The 26485-nt window shown below is 53.5% G+C and overlaps 2 protein-coding genes and 1 long non-coding RNA gene across 9 annotated transcripts in view; all 3 read right to left on the bottom strand.

The window, feature by feature from the left end:
* POLD1 (DNA polymerase delta 1, catalytic subunit) overlaps nucleotides 1-8094 on the bottom strand; it is a 33824-nt gene extending 25730 nt beyond the window's left edge. The window contains exons 1-2 of one of the 5 annotated variants that reach the window (XM_063802111.1): nucleotides 7934-8025; nucleotides 6212-6382 (exon numbers count right to left, since the gene is read on the bottom strand). The gene's annotated coding sequence lies outside the window, so the exon portion shown is untranslated. Of the gene's footprint in view, nucleotides 1-6211; nucleotides 6383-7933 lie in introns of all 5 variants that reach the window. The other 4 variants (XR_010153935.1, XM_016936649.4, XM_054672649.2 and 1 more) reach the window with 4 other exon arrangements.
* Nucleotides 8095-9328: 1234 nt separating this feature from the next.
* Nucleotides 9329-15992, bottom strand: NR1H2 (nuclear receptor subfamily 1 group H member 2). 2 transcript variants are annotated; one of them, XM_054672652.2, is made up of 10 exons: nucleotides 15819-15992; nucleotides 15573-15680; nucleotides 14697-14758; nucleotides 14475-14612; nucleotides 13893-14183; nucleotides 13533-13810; nucleotides 13148-13327; nucleotides 12450-12549; nucleotides 10151-10359; nucleotides 9329-9869 (listed from the first exon to the last, which is right to left on the bottom strand). In XM_054672652.2, exons 3-10 carry the CDS (start codon nucleotides 14737-14739, stop codon nucleotides 9723-9725), a joined length of 1386 nt encoding a protein of 461 aa, XP_054528627.1. In that variant the 5' UTR covers nucleotides 14740-14758; nucleotides 15573-15680; nucleotides 15819-15992; the 3' UTR covers nucleotides 9329-9722. The 2 variants fall into 2 exon arrangements, with proteins under 2 accessions (XP_054528627.1, XP_016792139.1); XM_016936650.3 differs by having other exon boundaries at nucleotides 15823-15967.
* A 3073-nt stretch (nucleotides 15993-19065) lies between these two features.
* Nucleotides 19066-26485, bottom strand: part of LOC104003412 (uncharacterized) — a 44228-nt gene continuing 36808 nt past the window's right edge. For both annotated transcript variants that reach the window (XR_676012.4, XR_676011.4), the window contains exon 4: nucleotides 19066-19545. This is a non-coding gene — a long non-coding RNA (uncharacterized LOC104003412). The remainder of the gene's footprint in view (nucleotides 19546-26485) is intronic.

Genomic DNA, 26485 nt, shown 5'->3' with positions numbered 1-26485 from the left:
GCAAGAGAGCAAGACATGTCTTAAAAAATGAAAAAGTTGCCATGACAATGTGTGTTATCCTAGGTTAGAACTTGGATTAAAAAAGTAAAATGATGGGCCAGGTGCAGTGGCTCACGCCTGTAATCCTAGCACTTTGGGAGGCTGAGACAGGTCGATCACCTGAGGTCAGGAGATTAAGACCAGCCTGGCCAACGTGGTGAAAACCCCGTCTATACTAAAAAATACAAAAATTAGCTTGTCATGGTGGCAGGCGCCTATAATCCCAGCTACTTGGGAGGCTGAGGCAGGAGAATCGCTTGAACCTGGGAGGCGGAGGTTGCAGTGAGCCAAGATTGCGCCATTGCACTCCAGCCTGGGCAACGAGAGCGGCGGGTGGGGGGAAGACCTCTCCCTCTCCCTCCCCCTCCCTCTCCCCCCTCTCGGTCTCCCTCTGATGCCGAGCTGAGGCTGGACTGTGCAGCCGCCATCTCGGCTCACGGCAACCTCCCTGCCTGATTCTCCTGCCTCAGCCTGCCGAGTGCCTGGGATTGCAGGCGCGCACCGCCACGCCTGACTGGTTTTTGTATTTTTTGGTGGAGACGGGGTTTCGCAGTGTTGGCCGGGCTGGTCTCCAGCTCCTGACCGCGAGTGATCTGCCCGCCTGGGCCTCCCGAGGTGCCGGGATTGCAGACGGAGTCTCGCTCACTCAGTGCTCAATGGTGCCCAGGCTGGAGTGCAGTGGCGTGATCTCGGCTCGCTACAACCTCCACCTCCCAGCCGCCTGCCTTGGCCTCCCAAAGTGCCGAGATTGCAGCCTCTGCCTGGCCACCACCCCGTCTGGGAAGTGAGGAGCATCTCTGCCTGGCCGCCCAGTCTGGGAAGTGAAGAGCGCCTCTTCCCAGCCGCTATCCTGTCTAGGAAGTGAGGAGCGTCTCTGCCCGGCTGCTCATCGTCTGAGATGTGGGGAGCGCCTCTGCCCCGACGCCCCGTCTGGGATGTGAGGAGCGCGTCTGCCCGGCCGCGACCCCGTCTGGGATCTGAGGAGTGTCTCTGCCCGACCGCCACCCCATCTGGGAGGTGAGGAGCATCTCTGCCCAGCCGCCCCATCTGAGAAGTGAGGAGCCCCTCCGCCCGGCAGCCGCCCCGTCCAGGAGGTGGGGGGCAGCCCCCGCCCGGCCAGCCGCCCCGTCCGGGAGGTGGGGGGCGCCTCTGCCCAGCTGCCCCGTCTGGGAAGTCAGGAGCCCCTCTGCCCGGCCGCCACCCCGTCTGGGAGGTGTACCCAGCAGCTCATTGAGAACAGGCCATGATGACGATGGCGGTTTTGTCCAATAGAAGAGGGGGAAACGGGAAAGGAAAGAGAGATCAGATTGTTGCTGTGTGTAGAAAGAAGTAGACATAGGAGACTCCATTTTGTTCTGTACTAAGAAAAATTCTGCCTTGGGATGCTGTTAATCTATGGCCTTACCCCCAACCCCGTGCTCTCTGAAACATGTGCTGTGTCCACTCAGGGTTAAATGGATTAAGGGCGGTGCAAGATGTGCTTTGTTAAACAGATGCTTGAAGGCAGCATGCTCCTTAAGAGTCATCACCACTCCCTAATCTCAAGTACCCAGGGACACAAACACTGCGGAAGGCCGCAGGGCCCTCTGCCTAGGAAAACCAGAGACCTTTGTTCACTTGTTTATCTGCTGACCTTCCCTCCACTATTGTCCTATGACCCTGCCAAATCCCCCTCTCCAAGAAACACCCAAGAATGATCAATAAATACTAAAAAAAAAAAAAAAAAAAAAAATAGTTCTCAAGAATAACTGTAGAATGTGCTAGGAATGCAATATCCTGAGATAAGGAGGGACTGGCTGAAACAGCCCAGGCTCTGTTCCAGTCCCTCCTAGAAACAGGATGTCCTTCATCATTTTAGCCCAACATGTCATGTTGCCTCCAGAATATAAAACCCAAGATGGTCTGCTTTCCAGGTTCAAATGGGGTACACACAAATGAGACTCCATCCTCCCGGGGCAACTTTCCTGAGTCTCGGGAGATTGGCTCACAATGAATCCTATGCTTCGGTTTTCCCATGTTGCCTAGCTGTAAATAATAAATTCACTTCATGTAACTTGAAAAAAAAAAAAGAAAAGAAAAGAAAAAAAGAAATTATTGGCCAGGCGCAGTGGCTCACACCTGTAATCCCAACACTATGGGAGGCTGAGGTGGGTGGATCACCTGAGGTCAGGAGTTTGAGACCAGCCTGGCCAACATGGTGAAACCCTGTCTCTACTAAAAATATAAAAATTAGCCAGGCGTGGTGGCAGGCACCTGTAATCCTAGCTACTTGGGAGGCTGAGGCAGGAGGATTGATTGAACCTGGGAGGCGGAGGTTGCAGTGAGCCAAGATCGCACCACTGCACTCCAGCCTGGGTGACAATGAGGCTCTGTTTCAAAAAAGAAAAAAAAAACAAAAAAACAAACAAAAAAAACAGTCTGGACATGGTGGCTCACGCCTGTAATCCTAGCACTTTGGGAGCCCAAGGCGGGCGGATCACCTGAGGTCAGGGGTTCGAGACCAGCCTGGCCAAAATGAAACCCCGTCTCTACAAAAAATACAAAAAAATTAGCCGGGCGTGGTGGTGCATGCCTGTAATTTCAGCTATTCGGGAGGCTGAGGCAAGAGAATGGCTTGAACCCAGGAGGCAGAGGTTGCAGTGAGCCGAGATAGTGCCACTGCACTCCAGCCTGGGCGATAGAGCAAGACTCAGTCTTGGAAAAAAAAAAAAAAAGAAGAAATTATTTATAGCCTTGAAGAATATTACAGGGACACGTGGCAGATCTAAATAAGAATCATCTATTCAATAACGTCACTGTCTCATGTTAAACTGCATGATGATGACAACGACACTGTAGTTCTGCAGGCGGACATCCCTGTTCTTAAGAGCTGACTGCTGGAGGCCAGGTACGGTGGCTCACGGCTGTAATCCCAGGACATTTGGAGGCCGAGGCAGGGGGATTGCTTGAGCCCAGGAGTTTGAGATCAGCCTAGGCAACATGGTGACACCCTGTCTCTATAAACAATATAAAAATTAGCAGGGTGTGGTGGCACACACCTTTAGTCCCAGCTACTCGAGAGGCTGAGGATCAGCTGAGCCTGGGGAGGTCGAGGCTGCAGTGAGCCGTGACCACCCCACTGCACTACAACCTGCATGACAGAGTAAAATACTGTACCAAAAAAAAAAAAAAGAGGCCAGGTGGGGTGGCTCATGCCTGTAATCCCAGCACTCTGGGAGGCAAAGGCACATAGATCATAAGGTCAGGAGTTCAAGAGCAGCCTGGCAAAGATGGTGAAACCCCATCTTTACTAAAAATACAAAAATTAGCCAGATGTGGTGGTGCGCGCCTGTAGTCCCAGCTACTCAGGAAGCTGCAATAGGAGAATCGCTTGAACCTGGGAGGCAGAGGTTGCAGTGAGCCAAGGTCGCACCACTGTACTCCAGCCTGGGTGACAGAGCAAGACTCCGTCTCAAAAAAAAAAAAAAAAAAAAAAAAAAAAAAAAAAAAAGAGTTAACTGCTGGAGTTTTCAGAGGTGAAGTATCATGCTGACCACAACTTTCAAATAGTTCAGCCAAAGAAAGGACAAAAGGTACAGGTATATGCATGTGCTTGGGTAAAGCAAATGAGGTGTCATGCCAACAGCCAGTGAATCTAGGCAAAGGGCCGTGGCTGTTCACTGTACTCAATTTGTACCTTCTCTGCAGGTTTGAAACTTTTCAAAATATTAAGGGGGAAATATATAAAATGAAAATAGTAACAAATTTACAAGGTGGGCAGAAGAGTATGTAGAAATCTTTTTGCTTTTAATGCAGGGAGTATGTAGACGTCTTTTTTATTGTAATGCAGGGCATATGTATAAATCTATTTGCTTTTAATGCATCATTCTACAAGGAGAGCTAAGAAACTGGTTTCCTGGGGGACAGGGTAGAAGACTTCATTTGCTAACTGCTTTATTGAGCTATAATTCACATACTATACAATTCACCCATTTAAAGTATATATAGTTCAATGGTATTTAGTATGTTCAGAGTTAGGCAACCATCACCACAGTCAATTTTAGAACTCTCTCATCACCCCAAAAAGCCTAAATCCTTTAGCTCTCTCCCTGCATTCAGCCCATCTGCCCCCACCCCTGGCAGCCACTCATCTAACTTTCTGTCTCCATGGATCTGCCTATTCTGGGCATTTCCTATAAATGGGATCTTGGAATATGCAGCCTCTTGTGTCTGGCTGCTTTCTCTGAATGTGTTCATCGCTCATGTGTGTGGCGGCCTTTCGTCAGTGCTGTGTCCCTTTTTTGCTGAGTACTTTTCCGCTGTATGGCTAGAACACGTCTGACGTATCCCTTCATCAGTGTATGGACATTAGGGTTGCTTCCACCTTTTGTGAGTGGTGCAGCTGTGAGCGTGTGCAGGGGGTTTTGTGTGAGGAAGACTTTGACTGCGTTTGTGCTCTTTGGGTGACAACCGCGTACATGTGTGACTTACAGGAAGAAGCAAGCGTCGTTAGCGGCTCTGGCTTCGGGTTGTGCAAGTAGCCAGGAGAGGGACAGGGAGTGATGATCTGCGGGGAGAGACCCGGGTGGGACAGAGGAAGTGCAGGGGCTTGTGGGAGCCCAGAGTCAGTGCTGAAGCTGGAGGAGGAAGGAAGGAGCCGACTGGCTGCCCTTGGTCAGTTGGCTGTGGCTGCGGGGGTGCGGTGGGAGGGACGGTGTCAGCAGGGGCAAAACCTGGGCTCTTGTTAGTGGAGGCACAGCAGCATTAGGAAGGAAAGGCCCGTGTGTCCCCTCTCATTGGCCCTGGCACAGGATGACAGCTTGGCAAACACTGTCCTCTGCCCCTCTCACGACCCTTCGGTAGCAAGCACTTAACAGAGATTCAGCACTAAAATGACACCACGCGCTCGCTGCAGGCCAGACACCAGTTTTCTCGATGAGTGAGACACTCATTTCCTCAATGACCTCATCCAATCTTGCCCAATCTCACAGCTTTATTTTTATTTATATATTTTTTGGGGAAAGGATCTTGCTCACTGCAACCTCCGCCTCCTGGACTCAAGCGATTCTCCTGCCTCAGCCTCGCAGGTAGCTGGGATTACAGGCGCCCACCATGTCCAGCTAGTTTTGTATTTTTAGTAGAGTTTCACCATGTCTGCCAGACTGGTCTCAAACTCCTCACCTCAAGTGATCCGTCCACTTCGGCCTCCCAAAGTGCTGGGATTACAGGCGCCCACCACCACGCCCGGCTAATTTTTTGTATTTTTAGTAGAGACGGGGTTTCACCGTGTTAGCCAGGATGGTCTTGGTCTCCTGACCTCATGATCTGCCTGCCTCGGCCTCCCAAAGTGCTGGGATTACAGGCGTTAGCCACCGCGCCCGGCCTAGCTTTTGTATTTTTTGTAGAGACAGGGTCTTGCTATGTTGCCCAGGCTCACCTGCACGCTTTCGGCCTTGTCCTTCCCCTAGGCCTCTGTGACTGCTGTCTCTGGACTGCCTCTGTGTGTGTCTTCCTCCCTTACCAGCCAGGGACCTCTGGATGGCAGAGCAAGGACTGACTCTCCTCTGGGACCTTAGCATCACCCAGCACAGAGTGGGCCCCCAGGAGGCCTTAGGCAGTGTTCGCTGCATGAAACTCCACTGCATCCAGAGACTCAGCTCAGGCTTAGCTCCTCCAAGCTGACCAGCTGCCCTTCAGGATTCCCACAACGCCTTGTGCCACTTTCGTTATTGCACAATGCAGAGCTGGGATCCTTTCAGCCTGTGAGCTCCTTGAGAAAAGGAGTCAGCATCTTGCCCAAGTTGGGGTCTCCAGCATCACTCTGCACAGTGTCCGGTTACTTCAAGACATGAGTTTAGGCCGGGTGTGGTGGCTCACACCTGTAATCCCAGCACTTTGGGAGGCCGAGGTGGGAGGATTACTTGAGGTCAGGGATTCGAGACCAGTCTGGGCAACATGACAAAACCCTGTCTCTACTAAAAATACAAAAATTAGCTGGGCGTGGTGGCACACACCTGTAATCCCAGCTACTCGGAAGCCTGAGGCATGAGAATCGCTTGAACCCGGGAGGTGGAGGTTAGTGAGCCGAGATCGCGCCACTGCACACCAGCCTGGGCGACAGAGCAAGACCCTGTCTCAAAAACCAAAAAAAAAAAAAAAGACATGTGAGTTGAAACTCCCTGTGAATATCAACCACTCTGGTGAGTCTTCCCTGAGCACACAGGTTCTTCTCTTGGCTCCCAAAGACTATCACTGCTCCGCCATAGCTCAGCGCACTCTGGACTGAAATCTCCTGTCCTTCCCCAACCAAACTGAATGATCATTGGCTCCCCAGTGCTCAGCAGAGGGCCTGTCCAAACAGCAGCTGTCAGAAACACATAAGAGAGGGAAGAGCATTTCAGGGGGAGGGAAGGAACCTCTCTAGGGGGAAGAGAGACCTGTGGGGGGGAAGTGCAGGAAGGAGGAGAAGCGGCCGTGCGTGGTGGCTCACGCCTGTAATCCCAGCACTTTGGGAGGCCGAGGCAAGTGGATCACCTGAGGTCAGGAGTTCGAGACCAGCCTGGCCAACACGGCGAAACCCCATCTCTACTAAAAATACAAAAAATGAGCTGGGCGTGGCAGTGGGTGCCGTAATCCCAGCTACTCAGGAGGCTGAGGCACGAGACTCGCCTGAACTCGGGAGGCGGAGGTTGCAATGAGCTGAGTTTGCACCACTGCATTCCAGCCTGGGTGACAGAGCAAGACTCTGTCTCAAAAAAAAAAAAAAAAAAAAAAGAGAAGACAGTGGCAACAAGTTCCTTCAGTGGAAGGGCTGAGGCGAGGCACTGACATCGCCCTGCCCACTCCTGGCTCCGCTCTAAACCCTGCCCACTCACTCCCCCACTAATCTTTGCCTTCAGAGCGGCAACCCCAACCTGCTTCTCCCTTAGCCTTCCCCATCCAGCCTGCTGCTCAAACCACAAACCCAGGGGTCATCCTGGACTCTTCCCCTTGCTCCTACGCCCAGTCCATCAGCCAGTCCCCCTGTCTCCGCCCGCAAAGGTAACCTGAGCCTGATTCTCTGCCTGCAGGACGCTCTCCCTCCTAACAGATCTCCCTCCTTCCATTCTTATTCCTGCTACAATCCAATTTCCACTCAGTGGTCAGTGAGTTTTTCAAAACATGGGGCGAATCGTGTTGTTTCCACGCTCAAACCCTCCCACGGCTCCCCGCTGAACCTAGAATAAAGGAGAAATTCCATACCAAGGTTTACAAGGCCCTATAGGATCTAGTTCCCCATCATGACTCCGACCTCATCTGTGTTTCTCTCGTCCCCTCGGCTCCTGCTACAAATACGCCAAGCTCCTTCCACCTCAGGGCTTTGCACTTGAGGGTCCCAGAGCGGTCGATTCTGGACCACTCCAGCTAAAGCAGCAGGCTCTTCGCTCATTATCACGTTACCCTGCGTTAGTTTCCTTCTGAGAGCATCTGACAGCCCCAGAGCACTGCTTTACTGATGCTATTAAAACTCATCACTTGTCTACCGTCTGTCTTCCCGAGACAGGGACTTCTCTGACTTGTTCCTGCTTCCAGAAAAGTGCCTGGCACAGAGTACTCAAACACCCAGCGAATCCAGGATGACACCAAGCCCGCACGTGCACCACCCAGTCCCCCCAGCTCCTCCCGGGCCACGTCCCGCCCCACGGTGCCCGGCGCACGCGCCCCCTGCCCGCCGAGGAATTCCACCCCCACCCCGGGCTTTTCCTGCTCGTCCCCGCGCCCTCGCCCAGGAAACCCCTGGTCCCTGCCCTCTCCTGCGCGCCCCCGGGCCAAAGGGTGCCCTCCCAACCGTCTCTCAGATCTATGTGCCTGGCTGCTCAAGCCCCGTTCCCTACCAGGCCCACTGCCCCGAACTCCCTTTTTCCCGTCTACTCACCCGCTTCAAACAGCGTTTCCCGCCACAGCCTACGCCGCCGTGACCCCTGACTCCCGCGCGCGCAAGCCCAGAGCCGCGGCGCTCAGAGACGGGCCACGCCCCCGCCTGCCCAAGTGCGGGCAAGGCCACGCCCCGCTTGTTCGACTGCAGGGCAGGCCCCGCCCCCTCTCTCAGCCTCCGAAGTGGCCTCGCCCCCTTGCTGAAAAATTCCCTTAACTCCGCCTCCCCATGACCTGTCTGCCCGAAGCCACGCCCCTCCGCGCGGCTACCTTCACGACCTCGTGCGGTCTGGGCGCGCCGCGGTTCTGTTCTCTCTCCTCCCACCCTCGGGTGTTGCGCGCGCATCCTCCGCGTCCCCCCGCCCGCCTCTCGCCCGGGGCCGTGTAGGGAGCGCTGCCCCGTCGCTGCCCAGCAGCCAGCTGGTGACCTGACGCCCAAGATCCCCGCAGAGGCTGGCCGATAAGCGGTAGAGTCCTGGCTTGATCTGTTCTCCTTCATCCTAGCTTCAGTTTCCCTATATGTAAATTAGACTCAACAACGCATGATAGGGACACTTGTGGGGCGCCCGGTACACTACTCTTAGGATAAGGTGATCGTTGGTAACTACTCTCACTTCCGCTGTCCCCCGCCCCAAATAAATATACCTTTAAGTTGCATCCCTCCATGCAACCCCCCTTTCGCCCTCGATTGGAATTGCTCATTCAGCTCCTTCAGGGCTGGCACAGGGGCAGGAAGGATTGGAGGAACTTCGTCGCTTCGCTCCGAACTCCTGGCGTCTCTCCTCTCAAACTTTGCAAGTGCTGTTCCCTCAACTTGGAGGCCCAGCCCCCAGGCTCTCGTTTTAGGTCCCAGCGATTGCCTCTGTTGTGATATCTTCCCTGATTTCCTCTAGCCCCACCACAGTGCCATGCTCATTAAAGTCCCTATCCCCCGAGTCTTGGTAGGAGGATGGTTATCTTGTTCACGGATGTTTCCAGTGCCTAGAATTGTGCCTAACTGTAGTTAATGCTCTGGAAACATTTATTGGGTGAATGTCTCCATCTCTAGAATGGCCAACCCAGTGCCTGGCCCACAGGAGGCCTCAGCAAACACTTGTTGTTCGGACAAAAGTCCAGGTCCCCTCATTCACTTAAATCCTGTTTATCCTTCAAGGGCGAGTTCTGATTCACCTTGTCCAGGGAGGTGACCCTGAGGCTGAGGCCTTTGTCCTGAACTTTCACAGCAGGCGACACACCACCCAGCACTGGGACCCTATGTGCCACCCTTTTCCCAACAGCCTGGGGACACCCAGTCCCACCTGCTCAATCAGGTTCAGGGACCCAGTGTCACTGAGGTCCCTAGAAGCCCACGCCCTCTCCATCTTGCACTCCAGCTCCGGGCTGGATTGTATTCATATTTTATTTTCCTGTTTCTGTTTTTAGTTTTTATTAAATAAAAGCAGAGGAAGAGGAAGGCCTCTGGTCTCCCGGGCTAGGGGGGAGAGCCATGGGTCCTCCCCTCCCTCTGTTCAAGGTGCACTGCGTGCTGGGCTTGAGGTGTAAGCTGGGGAGGGAGGGCAGCTGGGAAGGGTCAGCGGTCGGGACCTGCAACCCTTTCACCCCTTCTGGAAGACTCGCTGGGCAGGGAGGGAGCCTCCTGGACCTGGACTGGGGCTTATCCCAAGGGATGAGAGCCGATAGGTCTACAGGCTCGGCACAAGGCCCCTTCCACCCTAGGAAGAGGAAGGGGTGCCGGCGTCTATCTGCTGGAGGGTGGTCAGGCAAGGCTGTGGGGCTGGGTGGCCGGCCCCTCACTCGTGGACGTCCCAGATCTCCGACAGCAGAGGCGGCAGCTTCTTGTCCTGGAGCCGCAAGGCGAAGACCTGCTCCGAGTGCACAGAGCTCAGCGTGCGCAGGCTCACCAGCTTCATGAGCATGCGCGGGAAGCGCAGCTGGTCCTGAGGGAGGAGGCAGGTGGGCGCTGGCTGAGCCCCTGCCCTGCCAGGCTTTGGGAGGCCCACCCCAACAGAAAAGAGGGCCCCTCCCCGACCAGGCGTGGGAGCCAGCGTGGGGCCCGCCTCTGTGCTTGGACTAGACCTGGCTCCCAGTCGAGCAGGGTGGGGCCTGAGGAAAGACTCTGCGGAGGGGACGGCAGTGCGGCTGGCAGAACCCAGCCTGAACGGACCATGTGGGCCGCGGGACGTAGTTGGCTCTGCGCAGAGGCTCTGCGGGGCCCTACCTGCGGCCTCTTGATGCGCGTGTAGGACAGCAGCGCCTCCACGTAGGGCTGCTGCAACGCCTCCACGCGGCCCGGCTCCTGCACGTTGGGCCGGTCGGCCGAGAAGATGTTGATGGCGATGAGCAGGGCGTACTCAGCGTCGTCCAGGCCCAGCCGCCGCATGGCCCGCGAGAACTCGAAGATGGGGTTGATGAACTCCACCTGCAGGCCTGCGGGGCGGGAGGCAGCCCGTGACTCCCTCAGCCCGAAACCGTGCCCCACATCCTGGACCCTGGCGCTGCCCACAGTCTCCGGGGCTGGGAACACAGCAGTAATTACAGCGTTCTTGTCATTTCTGTCCACCTGTGCCCCGTGCCCATGAGTGCTGGCATGTAGTAGGTGTGCCACACATGCTGCCCAGTGAAGGAATGAATGAGGGTGCATGTTTCTTCAGTATTTTCTACTATCCTATCACCACCCTCCCTTCCCACCTGGGCGGTGGCTGCAGCTTCCCCTGAGTCCTATTCTTGTCCCCTTCACAAAGGCAAAGGGAAGCTTTTAAAACCTAGGTCACATCGTGCTGGTCCCAGCGCTGGCTTCCACTGCTCAAGGTAAAGCCCAAACTCATTCCCAAAACTGACTTGTTCATTCAGTCATCAAATGTCACTGAGTACCTGCCACGTGCCAGGCTCCAGCACTTACATTTGAGAGCCTAGGGGACCGGTCACAGACAAACACATTAGGAAGAGGCCCAGCCTGTCAGAGGGCTGTGAGTTCAATGGAACCAGGCAGTGCAGAGAAGTGTGAAGGGCCCTACTGAGCCATGGTTCTATTTTACACAAGGCGGGCAGGGAAGGCTGCGCTCTGGGTGACGCTGGAGCAGTAACCAATCCGAAGGAGATGAGGGATTGTGAGGGTGACCAACGTCTGCTGTTCCCATGATTTGGGACGGGGGCTACCCAGGCCATGAGACTTTCAGTGTTAAAACTGGGAAGGTCCTGGGCAAACTAGGACCAGTTGGTCCCCCTAGTTCTGGGCAGAGGAAACTCCAAGTACACAGGCCCTTGGCTGCAGCATGCTGGATGGGTGCCAGTAAGAGGCCAGAGTGGCTGGAACAGGGGGAGAGGGTGGGAGCTGAGGGCAGAGAGTGAGCGAGGCCAGGTCCTAAAGGGCTTTGTGGGCCACAGAGAGGACTCTAGCTCTTCTCCCAGTGAGACGGGAGCCGCGGAGGTTTCTGAGCGGAGGAGGGATGTGGGCAGCCTCAAGTGCTGACAGGACCCTTCTGCCTGCGCTGTGAGCAGCCCCATCAGGCAGGGGTGGAGGCAGGCGGCCCCTCAAGGGGACCCTGGCAGTGTTCCAGGGTGGTGGCAGAGGAGCGGCTGGGAAGGGGTAGGGTGGGATTCCCGACCTCCTCTCCACCCCATCTCCTTGTGCTCCAGCTGCCTGGGCCTCCCTGTAGTTCCTCCAAACCACCAACTCTCCCCAACCTCAGGGCCTCTGCAATCGCCAATCTCCTCTGCCAGAAACACTTCCCTGCAGCCCTGCCCTGCTAAGCTCATACTAAAAGGGTTACTGGGACCGTCTCGGGTGGTGAAAGGGCCGGAGTAAGAGGAAGGGGAGAGGGTGGGGTTTGGACAGATGTCGGGAAATACAGAGAGGTCCCCCAGAGATTCTGGGACAATGAGGGAGCGAGGCCCTGGTGCATGCTCTGCAGCACTAGCAACGCTCCTCCCACCCTTTTCCTAGGCAGTGCCTCTCACTGCCCAGGCCTTCTTCCAGAAGCCCACCCACGCAGGTTAGCGCTCTGAGAGAGCAGGAAGCAGTGCTCCCCTAGACAGTAAAGAAGGCTGCCCGCTTCACAATGGACCGAGCTCCAGCCTGCCTCCCTTGGGTGAGACCACGTTTTGGCGGGGGAGGGGGGAATGCTTTTCCTAATGCCCACCAAGATGCCTGATGTGGTAACAGGGCTCCTCCTATCTCAACTTCCACTGCAACCCAATGTACAGAGTCGGCACTCAATACATGCTTTTTTTTTAAAAATAGAGACACGGTCTTCTCTGTCACCAGGCTGGAATGCCGTCGCACAATCACGGCTCACTATAGCCTCAAGCAATCTGCCCTCCTCAGCCTCGAGTGGCTGGGACTATTGGCGTGCACCACCACACGTGGCACATGCACTCTTACCTCACTCTCACCTTGGCTCAACCCTCACCCCAACTTTGGAGATAAAGAAACAGAGACTCCAACAGGGATGAGTTGGCCCCAGGTCTTCCAGCCAGCAGGGGTGCCAAGCCTCCCCGAAGCCTCCCCTGGGCCCTACCTGCACGGTGGAAGTCGTCCTTGCTGTAGGTGAAGTCCTTCAAGAAGGTGATACACTCTGTCTCGTGGTTGTAGCGCCTGGCTGTCTCTAGCAGCATGATCTAAGGGCGGCAGTGGGAGGGGGAGCTTGAACCCTGTGACCCTTCAGCTGCTAGTCCCTCCCCTCCTGGCCCAAATGGGGGTGTAATCTCACCAGGATTATCCCTTGTCCCCTTCTCCCCTGTTCTCTCAGCCACACCAGCGTGCAGCCATCACGTGAGACAGCCCGAGCTCTTTCTCCACTTCAGGCTTCCGCACATGCTGCATCCCCATCTCCTTAGGATACTCTTTCCCCAGGTGAGCACAAGGTTTGGGGCACGGGGTTTGATCTGCTGTGTTCTTTGCCCCATATGCCAACACTTGGAATAGAGCCTGGCATACAGCAGGTGCTCAATACTTATATGTTATCCCTACTTTGATTCAAATGCTAACTCCTCTGAAAAGCCTTTTTGGCAACTTTTCTCTGCAATAGTGCCTCTGGCCTGATCCTCAATTTTCTCAGCCTCAGACCCTTTTTCCTTTCTCCCCTTGGCTCATAGAAGACTCTATTCGCCGTGGAATGTCATCCTACAAGGGCAAGCACTGGTCTTCCTTAACTCTGCTCCCAGCATCTGTCCTGGAGCTATCTCTGGGGTTCCTTGTGGGCAGATGGACCATTACCTCGATAGTGGATGCCTTCAGGAGGGCGATCTGGTCCTCCCGGCCCAGCTGCAGGAAACCAGGCACTTGCTTGGCGAAGTCCACGATCTCCTGGACTGAGATGATGGCCAGCTCCGTGAAGTGGGCAAAGCGTTGCTGGCGGGCATCTCGGGACTGGGGGTCTGCGCCCAGGGGCCAGGGCTGGGACACAGGAGACCAGGATCACTCCCAGGTCTTTGTGAGCCTAAGTCTGGGCGGCCACCTTGAGGCCAAGCCTGCACCCTGGGGGACCCTCTTCCCAAAGCCCCTGCCCTCTGGAGCCTCATTCTTCCACACCGTGGGTGATGGCCCAGCTGGCTCTACCCCATTGGGACCGTCACACTCAAGGTTATGGAGGGAGCAGTACCGTGACTTTGGGCTGGTCGGAGAAGGAGCGTTTGTTGCACTGCAGCTGGGCCGCCACCAACTGCTGGATCATTAGTTCTTGAGCCGCTGTTAGCTGGACACCCTCGCCTTCCCCGGAGCCCTGGCTGCCTGCCTCAGATCCACCAGGGGAAGCCCCAGGCCCAGAGGCTGAGCTGCTGCTGCCCTGTGGCCCCACAGGTGACTGCGATTGTGACTGTGACTCCTGCTGCTGCTGTTTCCGAATCTTCTTCTTCCGGATCTGTTCTTCAGAAAGGACGCCTGTAGGGGGATGCAGGCCTCAGCAGAACCCCAGGGCTAGGCGGGGGGCCAGGCTGGCACCACCCCCTCCCGCTGCACTCACACTGCTCCCTCATCCCTGCCTCCTTGCACTTGCGCAGCCGGCACTGCTGGCACTTGCGCCGCATGAAAGCGTCCATCTGGCAGGTTCCGCCACCCCGGCAGGCATAGCGCCGGGCCCCACCACGGACCACACTGCGCCGGAAGAAGCCCTTGCAGCCTTCGCAGCTGAGCACGTTGTAGTGGAAGCCAGAGGCCTTGTCCCCACAGACACGGCAAAGCTCGTGGCCCAGCATCTTCGGGGCTGGGCCCTTCTTTCTCTTGCGCTCTGGTTCCTCTTCGGGATCTGGGATGACTGGGGTGGGTAGGTAGAGGCCATGAGAAAGCCACAAGGAGAAACAGGAACCAGAGAGATGGGCCCACAGGAGATCCCTGGGCAAAGAGCCAGAGGATGGAGGGAGAGAGGAGTTGCTGCTCACATTCAGGGAAATTGCAATTTAGAAAGATGTATATGTTAAGGAGAAAGCAAGAACAAAAAGCAAAGATCGGGGCCTCCCATTCCCATTTCTATTTCCTTCTCCCTTCCTAAACCCCTCCCCAAGCCCCCACATCAACTCCAGGGCCCTGTCTCTGGGCCCTGTCTCACCCCAGTCTGTGCTGCAGGCTGAGCTGGCCTCATCAGTGCCTGGGACATCAGGGTCCGGACCCCCGGGCCACGGCTCCGGACCCTCCTCCTTTACAGTGGGTGAAGAAGAAGGGGCGCCAGGCTGAGGGGGGCCATTTCCTGGAAGAGGGTGGAATCCGGGAGAGGTACAGTGAGCTTCTGCTCGTGTGTGATAAGGGCTGGGTGGGGAAGAGAGTCACTCACCAGGCAGGGGGGTATCCAGGGAACTCGTGGTGGGAGAGGACATGGTGGGGTCACGGAGCAGCCTGTAGAATACAGGGGATTGAGAGCCTTGTGGGGCTAAGAAGGGTTAGGTTAGGTCAGTTACAGGTCCTGACAGGGCTTTCCCTTTTTTTTCCATCTCTCCAGAGACCCTACTCTCAGCCACAACCCTGGTTCCTGCCAGCCTACAAACCCTCCCCATCCTTCTAACAGGACCTGCCCCCTTCTGTTCCACGCCAGCCTTCAGCTTGGTCTTAAGCCCCGCCCCTGCTGTAGGCCCTGCCCCTGCTGTAGGCCCCGCCCCTGCTGTAGGCCCCGCCCCTGCTGTAGGCCCCGCCCCCTCAGGTCCGATCCACCTGCTTTTTCTAGGTAGGGCCCATTCTCCTTTAATCATGCTCTGCCTTCACGGCCTCCATGCCATGTAGTTTCCCCCCACCTCCTCTTCTTAAGACTTTACCTCACTTCTGCCCCAAGCATCCCTATTTCTCATTCTGACCCCACCTCCTCCTACTATGCTCCGCCCTCAACCTTCCAGGTTCAGCCCCTAAAGCCCCCATCATGGGCCTCCCAACACCTTGCCCCGCCCCATACGCATCCCTCCCTCCAAGCCTCACCCCCACAACCTCGCTCCAGGTCCCCATCCCCTCCCATCATGCCCCGCCCCCGCCCCGCCTCCTCCCTTCCTACTGCACCCCCACAACCTCGCTCCAGGCCCCGCCACATCTCCTCCCATCATGCCCCGCCCCCAGCCCCGCCTCCTCCCTTCATGCCCCGCCCCCGCACCGCGCTGCAGGTCCCGCCCCATCACCTCCCATCATGCCCCGCCCCGCCTCCTTCATTCATGCTCCGCCCTCACACCTCTCTCCAGGTCCCGCCCCTCTCCAAGCACCAGCGGGGGGCGGGGCTCATGGCTGCGCGCGGGGGTCTCGTGGACGGCCTCTCGCGGAGTGAACTACTCCTGTTGCCCTGGAAACAGCCGCGGGAGGCGCGAGTTACCGAGGGGAGGAAATGGAAGGAGAGAAGGGGGCAGAGCGGAGTACGCGGGGAGCGCCGAGAAGCCCCGGGTTCGGGGCTCCTCCTGCGTCTCCCCACTCTCGGGTGCACCTGCCTGGGTTCCCTTGCTCTGCTTTTCTTCGTCCTCCTGTTTAGCCCCTGACACACCGCCGCTACTCGAATACCCTCAAAAGTAACTTCGCCACTTCTTCCGGCAACCCCGCCCTTGCGTCACGTCCGGAAGAGGGGCGGAGCGTGAAAGTTGACGAACTTCCGGTCCGCTTAGGACCAGCCGAAGCTGCTGCCCCGCACGGAAGTTGGAAACTCACCGGAAGTTTACCGGGTAGATCTACTGGGACTTGGCAGAAGAGTTCCGAACCCATTTCCTCGCTTCTTGGGAGCCAAACCTCCAGCCCCGCGCTTTGTGGCTTTAGCTCATTCATGCGCTTCTCTGAGCCTGCGGCCAAACCCTAGCTATAGCTGCTTGTCGCACATGACTGATTTAAGGCACGTTTGCACTTTTTTGGTCGTTACAAGTTTTCTGATTTTGGAGTCGTGCTGCTTGTTGGTTTTATTTATTTTTATTTATTTATTTGGAGAGGTCTCGCTCTGTCACCCCAGACTGGAGTGCAGTGGTGTGATCTCAGCTCACTCCAGCCTCTGCCTCCTGGGTTCAAGAGATTCTCGTGCCTCAGCCTCCCAAGTAACTGGGATTACAGGCATGTGCCACCACGCCCGGCTCATTTTTTTGTATTTTTAGTACAGACAGGGTTTCGCCATGTTGGCGAGGCTGGTCTCGAACTCCTGACTTCAAATGATCCGCCTGCCTCGGCCTCCCAAAGTGCTGGGATTACAGGCGTGAGCTGCGGCACCGGGCTTATTTTTACTTTTTTTTTTTTGAGATGGAGTCTCACTCTGTTGCCCAGGCTGGAGTGCAGTGCCGCGATCTCAGCTAACTGCAACTTCCGCCTCCTGGGTTCAAGCGATTCTCCTGCCTCAGCCTCCCTTGTAGCTGGGATTACAGGTGCCCACCACCACGGCTGGCTAATTTTTCTATTTTTAGTAGAGATGGGGTTTCACCATGTTTGCCAGGCTGGTATCGAACTCCTGACCTCAGGCAATCCCCCTACCTCGGCCTTCCAGAGTGTTGGGATTACAGGCGTGAGCCGCTGTGCCTGGCCAGATTTGAGATGTCAGAATTTTCTCATTGTTAAAATTTTGCAAAAATGGTTTCAATAACTTGGTGATTGGAAGAATTAAAAAAGCTCAGTCTTGGACCGGGCGCGGTGGCTCACGGCTGTAATCCCAGCACTTTGGGAGGCCGAGGTGGGCAGATCACCTGAGGTCGGGAGTTTGAGATCAGCCTGACCAACATGGAGAAACTCCGTCTCTACTAAAAATACAAAATTAGCCAGGCATGGTGGCGGGCGCCTGTAATCCCAGCTACTCGGGAGAGGCTGAGGCAGGAGAATCGCTTGAACCCGGGAGGCGGAGGTTGCGGTGAGCGGAGGTTGCGGTGAGCCGAGGTTGCGGTGAGCCGAGATTGCGCCATTGCACTCCAGTCTGGGCAACAAGAGCGAAACTCCGTCTCAAAAATAAAATGCAATAAAAATAAAGGAATAAAAGAATGGCTACTCCAGGTAGAGCAGCGGCTTGGGCTGTTCACTGTGATTATACTTATAGTTATTTCTTGATTATATGCTAAACAACGGGTGGATTATTCATGAGTTTTCCAGGAAAAGGGTAGGCAATTCTCAGAATTGAGGGTTCCTCCCCCGTTTAGACCATATAGGGGAACTTCCTGACGTTGCCATGGCATTTGTAAGCTGTCATCGTGCTGGTGGGTGTGACTTTTAGCATGCTAATGCGTTATAATTAGTGTATAATGAGCCATGAGGACGGCTAGAGGTCACTCTCATCGCCATCTTGGTTTTGCTGGGATGTGGCTGACTTCTTTACTGCATATGCTGTTTTATCAGCAAGCTCTTTGTGACCCGTATCTTGTGCCAACCTCCTATCCTATCTCATCCTGTGACTAAGAATGCCTCAACCTCCTGGGAACGCAGCCCAGTAGGTCTCAGCCTTATTTTACCAAGCTCCTATTCAAGACACAATCGCTGTGGTTGGAATGCCTCTGACATATGTGTATGCCTTTATAAAAAAGAAATGGGACTATGTGATCCATGCTCTTCTGTAACTTATTATGTCTACTCAGGCCCATCGTTTGAGATTGTGGAATTTTCCACCTAGGGATGTTAGAAGCGAAATAAGTGATTAACATGAGCGTTGGAAATGGCAGAACCTGGTGTCTCTGTCACTTCCTTCCTGTGTAACACTGAGCCCAGTTCCTTAACCTCCCCGTGCCTCAGTTTCCTTGCCTGTAAATTGCAAACAGGAGTGAGAAAGCCGGGCATGGTGGCTCATGCCTGTAATCCCAGCACTTTGGGAGGCCAAGGCAGGTGGATCACCTGAGATCAGGAGTTCGAGACTAGCCTGACCAACTTGCTGAAACCTGGTCTGTACTAAAAATATAAAATTAGCCGGGCATGGTGGTGGGCACCTGTAATCCCAGCTACTCAGGAGGCTGAGGCAGGAGAATTGAACCCGGGAGACAGAGGTTGTGGTGAGCCAAGATCTTGCCATTGCACTCCACCCTGGGCAGCAGGAGCAAAACTGCATCTCAAAAATAAAAAAATAAAGGCAGGGCACGGTGGCTCACGCCTGTAATCCCAGCACTTTGGGAGGCCAAGGCAGGTGGATCACAAGGTCAGGAGTTCAAGACCAGCCTGACCAACACCATGAAACCCCATCTCTACTAAAAAAAATACAAAAAAAATTAGCCAGGCATGGTGGTACGTGCCTGTAATCCCAGCTACTTGGGAGGCTGAGACAGAAGAATCACTTGAACCCAGGAGGCGGAGGTTGCAGTGAGCCGAGAACGCGCCACTGCACTCCAGCCTGGCAACAGAGTAAGACTCCGTCTCAAAATAAATAAATAAATAAACAAATAAATAAAAATAAAAAAATTAAAAAGAGTGAGACAGGAGGCTAGGCACGGTGGCTCATGCCAGTAATCCCAGCATTTTGGAAGGCTGAGGCAGGCAGATCACGATGTCAGGAGATCGAGACCATCCTGGCCAACATGGTGAAACCCCATCTCAACTAAAAATACAAAAATTAGCTGGGCGTGGTGGCACGTGCCTGTAATCCCAACTACTTGGGAGGCTGAGGCAGGAGAATCTCTTGAACCAAGGAGTCGGAGGTTGCAGTGAGCCGAGATCGCGCCACTGCACTCCAGCCTACCGACAGACTGAAACTCTATCTCAAAAAAAAAAAAAAAAAAAAAAAGCGAGACAGGAATAACACAGGGTAGTCACAGGAGAATAGAAAATTCCAGGCAGCAGTTTCACATGACTAGCAAAAGGAAACTGTTGAAATAGTTGCAGCAGGTGGGGGCTGATAAGACTCTTGAAAACCCTAGGTGTGGACCAACCTGGCTAAGACACATTGGACCCAACAAGGCCCTACATATGACCTAGGTCTCACCTAGGACCTCGTTATATGCTCATTAACATAAACACACACCCACCAGCACCAGGACGGTTACAGGAACACCCATATTTGGTGTAAAAGTGGGTGGCACCACAGTTCTCAAAAATCTCCTTTTTCTAGGAATCTTCATGAATATTCCACTCCTTGATTAAAGAAATTCATAGTACATACCTGTAGTCCCAGCTACTCAGGAGACTGAGGCAGGAGAATCGCTGGAACCCGTGAGGCGGAGGTTGCAGTGAGCCAAGATCATGCCACTGCACTCCAGCCTGGGGACAGAGCAAGACTGTCTCAAAAAAAAAGGAGAGAAACCCATTAAGGTAGCAGCCCCAAACCCCCCCTGCAGGAGACTCTCTCTGGAGTCCACCTGTACTCCTCTTTGTTGAGTGTGTACTTTTCACTTTGCAATACATCTTTGTACTTTCAGTATTTTCCCACTTGTCCTCAAGTTCCTTCCTGAGATGGTGTCAAGAGCCTGGACATTGGCTGGGGTGGAGGTCCCACACCAGCATATGGGGACTTCCCCTAGCCCATCGGGATCACGAGTATGACCTTGTTGCCTTACTCTTATGACTAAATGAGGTAAAAGCATAAACAGGGTGGGTTTCAAATGAGGTGCCTGATATGGTGGAACTGTATTTATACTTTATTTATTTATTTATTTTTTAAAGATAAGATCTCACTCTGTCGCCCAGGCTGGAGTGCAGTGGTGCCATCTTGGCTTACTGCAGCCCTGACCTCCTGGGCTCAGGTGATCCTCCCACCTCAGCCTCCAGAGTATGTGGGACCACAGGCATGAGCCACCACACCCAGCTAAGTTTTTACATTTTTGGTAGAGATGGGGTTTCGCCACGTTGCCTAGGCTGTTCTTGAACTCATGGACTCAGGCGATCTGCCCACCTTGGCCTCCCAAAGTGCCGGGATTACAGGCATGAGCCTCTCATCCAGCCTGTATTGATTCTTGTGGCTGTTAAAGTAGTTTCTAAGTTTCCACTGTTAGAAAAGTGCAAGAGTCCTGAAATAGGCTGAAGAGGAATTACAACACTTTTGGGACGAGTCACATTGCACTCAGTCTCGGTTGACCTACTGGTAAATAGGATAAATCGTTCTTCCTTTTTTCTTTGAGTTTTGCTCTTGTCACCCAGGCTAGAGTGCAGTGGCCCAATCTTGGTTCACTGCAACTTCTGCCTCCCGGGTTCAAGTTATTCTCCTGCCTCAGCCTCCTGAGTAGCTGGGATCACGGGTGCACGCCACCATGCCCGGCTAATTTTTGTGTTTTTAGTAGAGACGGGGTTTCACCGTGTTGGGCAGGCTGGTTTCAAACTCCTGACATCAAGTGATCCACCCACCTCGGCCTCCCAAAGTGCTGGGATTACAGGCATGAGCCACTGTGCCCGGCTTTGTTCTTATTTATTTGAGACAGAGTGTACTCTAGTACAGTGGCGTGATCTCGGCTCACGGCAACCTCTGCCTGCCGGGTTCACGCCATTCTCCTGCCTCAGCCTCCTGAGTAGCTGGGACTACAGGCACCTGCCACCACGCCCGGCTAATTTTTTGTATTTTTAATAGAGACAGGGTTTCATCATGTTGGCCAGGCTGGTCTCGAACTCCCGACCTCAGGCAATCCACCCCCTCGGCCTCTCAAAGTGCAGGAATTACAGGAGTGAGCTGCCGTGCCTGGCCTCTTGTTCTTATTTCTTATGAAGGGTATGAGGATCCCGGAAGCGCAGTGCCTGGCATACAGAAGCATTCGGTCACTGGCAGTTTTGTTGTCTGAAGGTAGCTGTGGACCAAGGTTCTCATTTGTAAGTAACCCAATATTCTCTAATTTTTTTGGTAATAGCTTTATTGAGATTTGGTTCACATACCAAACAATTCAGCACTTTTAAGTACAATTTAATGGTTTTTAGCAAGTTCACAGGGTTGTGCAACCACCACCATAACCAATTTTAGAACATTTTGGTCACTCCACAAAGAAACCCCATTCCCATAAGCAGATATACCCGTTGGCCACGGTGGCTCACACCTGTAATCCCAGCACTTTGGAAGGCCAAGGAGGGCAGATCACAAGGTCAAGAGATTGAGACCATCCTAGCCAACAAGGCGAAACCCCGTCTCTACAAAAATACAAAAATTAGCCGAGTATGGTGGCAGGCACCTGAAATCCCAGCTACTCAAGAGGCTGAGGCAGGAGAATCGCTTGAACCCAGGAGGCAGAGGTTGCAGTGAGCCTAGATCACGCCACTGCCCTCCAGCCTGGCAACAGACCTAGACTCCATCTCAAACAAACAAAAAACAGTTATACCCAATTCTCCCACCCTTTTCTTCCAGCTTGAGGCAGCCATTAATCTATATCTGGCTGAGTGAGGTGGCTCATGCCTGTAACCCCAGCACTTCGGGAGGCCGATGCTGGAGGATTGTTTGAGCCCAGGAGTTTGAGACCAATCTGGGCAACATAGGGAGACACCCCCACCCCCATCTCTACAAAAAATTAAAAACTAAGCCATGCAGGGTAGCGAATGCCTCTTGTCCCAGCTACTCAGGAGGCTGAGATGGGAGGATCACTTGTGCCCAGGAGGTTGAGGTTGCAGTGAGCCATAATGGTACCACTGCACTCCAGCCTGGGTGACAAAGCAAGGCTCTGTTTCAAAAAAAAAAAAAAAATTATATGACTTTATGGAATTTTCCTATTCTAGACATTTCCTATAAATGGATCGTTGGAATATGTAGCTCTTTGTGACTGGCATCCTCACTGGGCATAACGTTTTCTAGGTTCATCTACTTTGTAGAATGTATCAGTACTTCATTTCTGTTTATGGCACAGTAATAGTCCATGGTATGGATATACCACCTTTTACCTACCCATTCGCCAGTTAATGGACAGGTGGGATGTTTCTATTCTTGGCTGCAACGCTGCTATGAACATTCATGTACAAGTTTTTGTGTAGACATATGTTCTCATTTCACCTTGGAGTGGGATTGCTGGGTCATGCAGTAATTCTATGTTTAACTTTTTGTTTTGTTTTGTTTTGAGACAGTGTCTCACTCTGCTACCTAGGCTGGAGTGGGGTGGCGTGGTCACAGCTCACTGCAGCCATGACCTCCTGGGCTAAGTGATCCTGCCATCTCAGTCTCCAGAGTAGCTGGGACTACAAGCATGCGCTAGCAAGCCCAGGTAATTCTTTTGTAGAGACAGACTCACTATGTTCCCCAGGCTGGTCTGGAACTCCTGGGCTCAAGCAATCCTCCCACCTCAGCCTGCCAACGTGCTGGGATGACACGTGTAAGCCACCATGCCCGGCCTATGTTTAATATTTTGAGTAGGCCAGGTGCAGTGGCTCATGCCTGTAATCCCAACACTTTGGGAGGCCAAGGCGGGCAGATCACCTGAGGTCAGGAGTTCGAGACCAGCATGGCCAACATGGCAAAACTCCGTCTCTACTAAAATTACAAAAATTGGCAGGAGAATCGCTTGAACCTGGGGGTTCGGAGGTTGCAGTGAGCCGAGATCACAGCCACTGCACTCCAGCCTGAACAGAGCGAGATTCTGCCTCAAAAAAAAAAAAAAAAAACAACTAATGCGAGACCTCGGGAAGCTGCGATATAAGATCATAGAGGGAACGCAGGTCCGAACTTGAGGCCTTGTGGGGTCTGATGTGGCCCACAGTGGCTGAGAGTCACCCAAAGGGTCCCCCACTCTTGGACACACAACTGGACTACATTTCCGGGTCGTCCTTGCAGCCAGGAGCAACCACGTGACAGATTCCCACCAATGGAACAGGGGCAAAAGTAATCCTGGGAAAGACGATGCGAGGCATCTGGGCTGATTACTTGGTGTCTGCAGCTTCAAGAACCAGGTTCAATTCCCCTCCAAGTGCACCTGGGCTGCCTCCTCTTAATCTTGCTGCACCGCAGCACCCCCTCCCCAACCCCGTAAAATGTGGGCGATAATTCCTTTCTTACAAGGTTAGTAAATAAAATGACGGGTTTAAAAATCTGGCAATCCTTTACCTAATCACTTCCTGAGGGGATTCGGGAAAGATTGTGTTGGGCGATTCTGGAAACTGTGCTCCTCTGATGGTGGAGGCCCACCCGGTCACAACCCCCTGAGAGACAAGACATGGGGAGATCCAGGTCCCATTGGCCGGGCCGTGTTCGGCAGGAGATCTCCCAGTACGCTTGGGCAGGGGAGTCAGGGAGGAAGCCTGTTCTGCTCCTTTTCCCGTGGGGTGCAGAGAGCGAGCAAGTCGGCATTCCAGGCGGTGGGAACTGCTAGGGCGGAAGCAGGAAAGCTGGAGAGAGCCTGGTGTTCCAGGGGTCCAGCTCTAGAAACGGGTGGCGGCTGCGGAATCTTGGCTGGGAAAACAGGCCCACACCTCCACCTTGTGGCCAATTGGGAATTTGCAGGCACGGCCTCTCAAACTACTTAAGGGCGCTTGGGTGAAGTTGGATGGGGTGCTGCAGACGGAAAGCGTGCGGGGCGAGTTGAAGGGGCCCAGATCGAGTGCTCTGACTGAGAAAACAAAGGGGGGTGGTGACAGTTATCAGGGACACGTTCGGCTGCTTCAGGAAAATCCCCCAGAGCAAGGAGTGCACAAAGTGGATCTTTACCATTATTTATGTATTTATTTATTTCTATTGAGACAGTGTCTCACTCTGTCACCTGGGATGGAGTGCAGTGGCGTAATGACGGCTCACTGCAGCTTCAGCCTCCTGGGCTCAAGTGATCCTCCAGCCTCACCTTCCCCAGTAGCTGGGACTACAGGAGTGTGCCATTACGCCCAGATAATTTTTACATTTTTTTTGTACAGACAGGGTCTCCCTTTGTTGCCCAGGCTGGTCTCCAACTCCCAGGCGCAAGCGATCCTCCTGCCTCAGCCTTCCAAAGGGCTGGGATGACACCCCCAGCCTCCCAAACGCACCCCCACCGCACCTAGCCTTTCTTTTGTTTCTTTCTTTTTTTTTTTTTTGGGAGGGAGTCTTGCTCTGTCGCCCAGACTGGAGTGTAGCAGCGCGATCTTGGCTCACTGCAACTTCCGCCTCCCAGGTTCAAGTGATTCTCCTGCCTCGGCCTTCCGAGTAGCTGGGATTACAGGCGCTGACCACCACGCCTGGCTAATTTTTGTATTTTTAGTAGAGACAGGGTTTCACCATGTTGGCCAGACTGGCCTCGAACTCCTGACCTCAAGTGATCCGCCTGCCTCAGCCTCCTAAAGTGCTGGGATTACAGGCGTGAGCTACCGCATCCAGCCGATTTCTAAGGGTTTTGACTCCAGTCCCTGGCTCACTGACTGTATCTCTGGACCCACCTGGGACCTGAGGTAACTTGATGACCTGAAGGGAAGGATGCAAGCATGGCTGCCTTTGGAACCTGCTAGTTTTAGAGCCCAAGGGCCTTGAGCAAACATAAGCAGTAGGCAGGTAGGTCGTGGTTACAGGAGGCCATGGGCAGGACCCAGCGCAATCCCAGTGATAGTAGGCATGGGGTGTTTGTGTCACCCCACTCCCAGCTCCAGGTAGCTCAGCAGAGAGAGAGAGAGAAAGAGAGAGAGGGAGAGAGAGACTGACTGTTTGAGAGAAAGCAAGGGAAGAGAGCAAGAGTCTCTGCCTGGTAATCCAGATAAATCTTCTGGATCTTATCCAAGACCACTAAGATAGTACCTCTATGAGTTTGCAAGAACCACAGCATTAATGGGCTTGGGGAGCCCCCTAATGCAGACATGGCTTAGATCACAACACCCAAGTACTTTTGAATACCTGGAAAGCCTCCCCAAAAAGGACAGGTACAAACAAGCCTTGTCTGCAAAGACTACAATAAATACCTAACATGGCCAGGCATGGTGGCTCATGTCTAATCCCAGCATTTTGGGAGGCTGAAGCAGGAAGATCACCTGAGGTCAGGAGTTTGAGACCAGGCTAGACAACATGGTGAAACCCTGTCTCTTCTAAAAATACAAAAATTAGCTGGGTGTAGGCTGGGTGCGGTGGCTCATGCCTGTAATCCCAGCACTTTGGGAGGCCGAGGCAGGTGGATCACCTGAGGTCAGGAGTTCGAGACCAGCCTGACCAATATGATGAAACCCTGTCTTTACTAAAAATACAAAAACTAGCTGGCATGCGCCTATAATCCCAGCTACTTGGGAGGCTGAGACAGGAGAATCGCTTGAACTCAGGAGGCAGAGGTTGCAGTGAGCCAAGATGGCGCCATTACACTCCAGCCTAGGCAATAAGAGTGAAACTCCATCTCAAAAAAAAAAAAAAAAAAAAAAAAATAGCCAGGGTGGTATCGGGTGCCTGTAGTCCCAGCTACTCGGGAGGCTGAGGCAGAATTACTTGCACCTGGGAGGCAGAGGTTGCAGTGAGCTGAGATCACACCATTGCACTGCAGCTTGGGCAACAAGAGCAAAACTCCATCTAAATAAATAAATAAATAACTCGTCAATGCCCAGCCACCAATGAACATCTATAAGCATCAAGGCCATCCAGAATAAATGACCTTACCAAACAAATCAAATAAGCCACCAAGGACCAATCCTTGAAGAAACAGAGATATGTGACCTTTTCGACAAAGAATTTAAAATAGCTGTTTTGAGGAAACTCAAAGAAATTCAAGCTAACACACAGAAGGAATTCAGATTCCATCACATAAATTTAACAAAGAGATTGAAATAATTGAGAATCAGCTGGGTGCAGTGGCTCACGCCTGTAATCCCAGCACTTTAGGAGGCTGAGGCGGGCGGATCACCTGAGGTCGGGAGTTCTAGACCAGCCTGACCAACATGGAGAAACCCTGTCTCTACTAAAACTACAAAATTAGTGGGGCGTGGTTGCGCATGCCTGTAATCCCAGCCTGGGCAACAAGAGTGAAACTCGGTCTCAAAAAACAAAAACCAAAAAACAAAAACAAAAACAAACAAACAAAAAACAATACCCAATGATCTGTTGTCAACAAGAAACATACTTCACCTACAAATAAAACAGTAAGAGACTGGGTCCTGAAATGCGGGCCCACTTCACATGTGAGGGCAGGTGTCTAATCATGTCCTTTCTCCCTTCCCCCAGGCCCTTCACAGATACCTGCTGGTCTCTCCCACTTGGCCAAGGAAACACTTGTGGTTAATAAGTCTCAGAAAAGTTATGTGAAAGTTAAAAGTAAAACTGACAGCAGCTGAAGGATGGGGGGTGGGAGGTGGTGACAGTGGAGGAGACCCCACCACCACTGCCAC

The sequence above is a fragment of the Pan troglodytes genome, chromosome 20, assembly GCF_028858775.2.
Source record: "Pan troglodytes isolate AG18354 chromosome 20, NHGRI_mPanTro3-v2.0_pri, whole genome shotgun sequence".
Taxonomy (NCBI): Eukaryota; Metazoa; Chordata; class Mammalia; order Primates; family Hominidae; genus Pan; species Pan troglodytes.
This window is presented reverse-complemented; position numbering and strand designations above follow the sequence as displayed.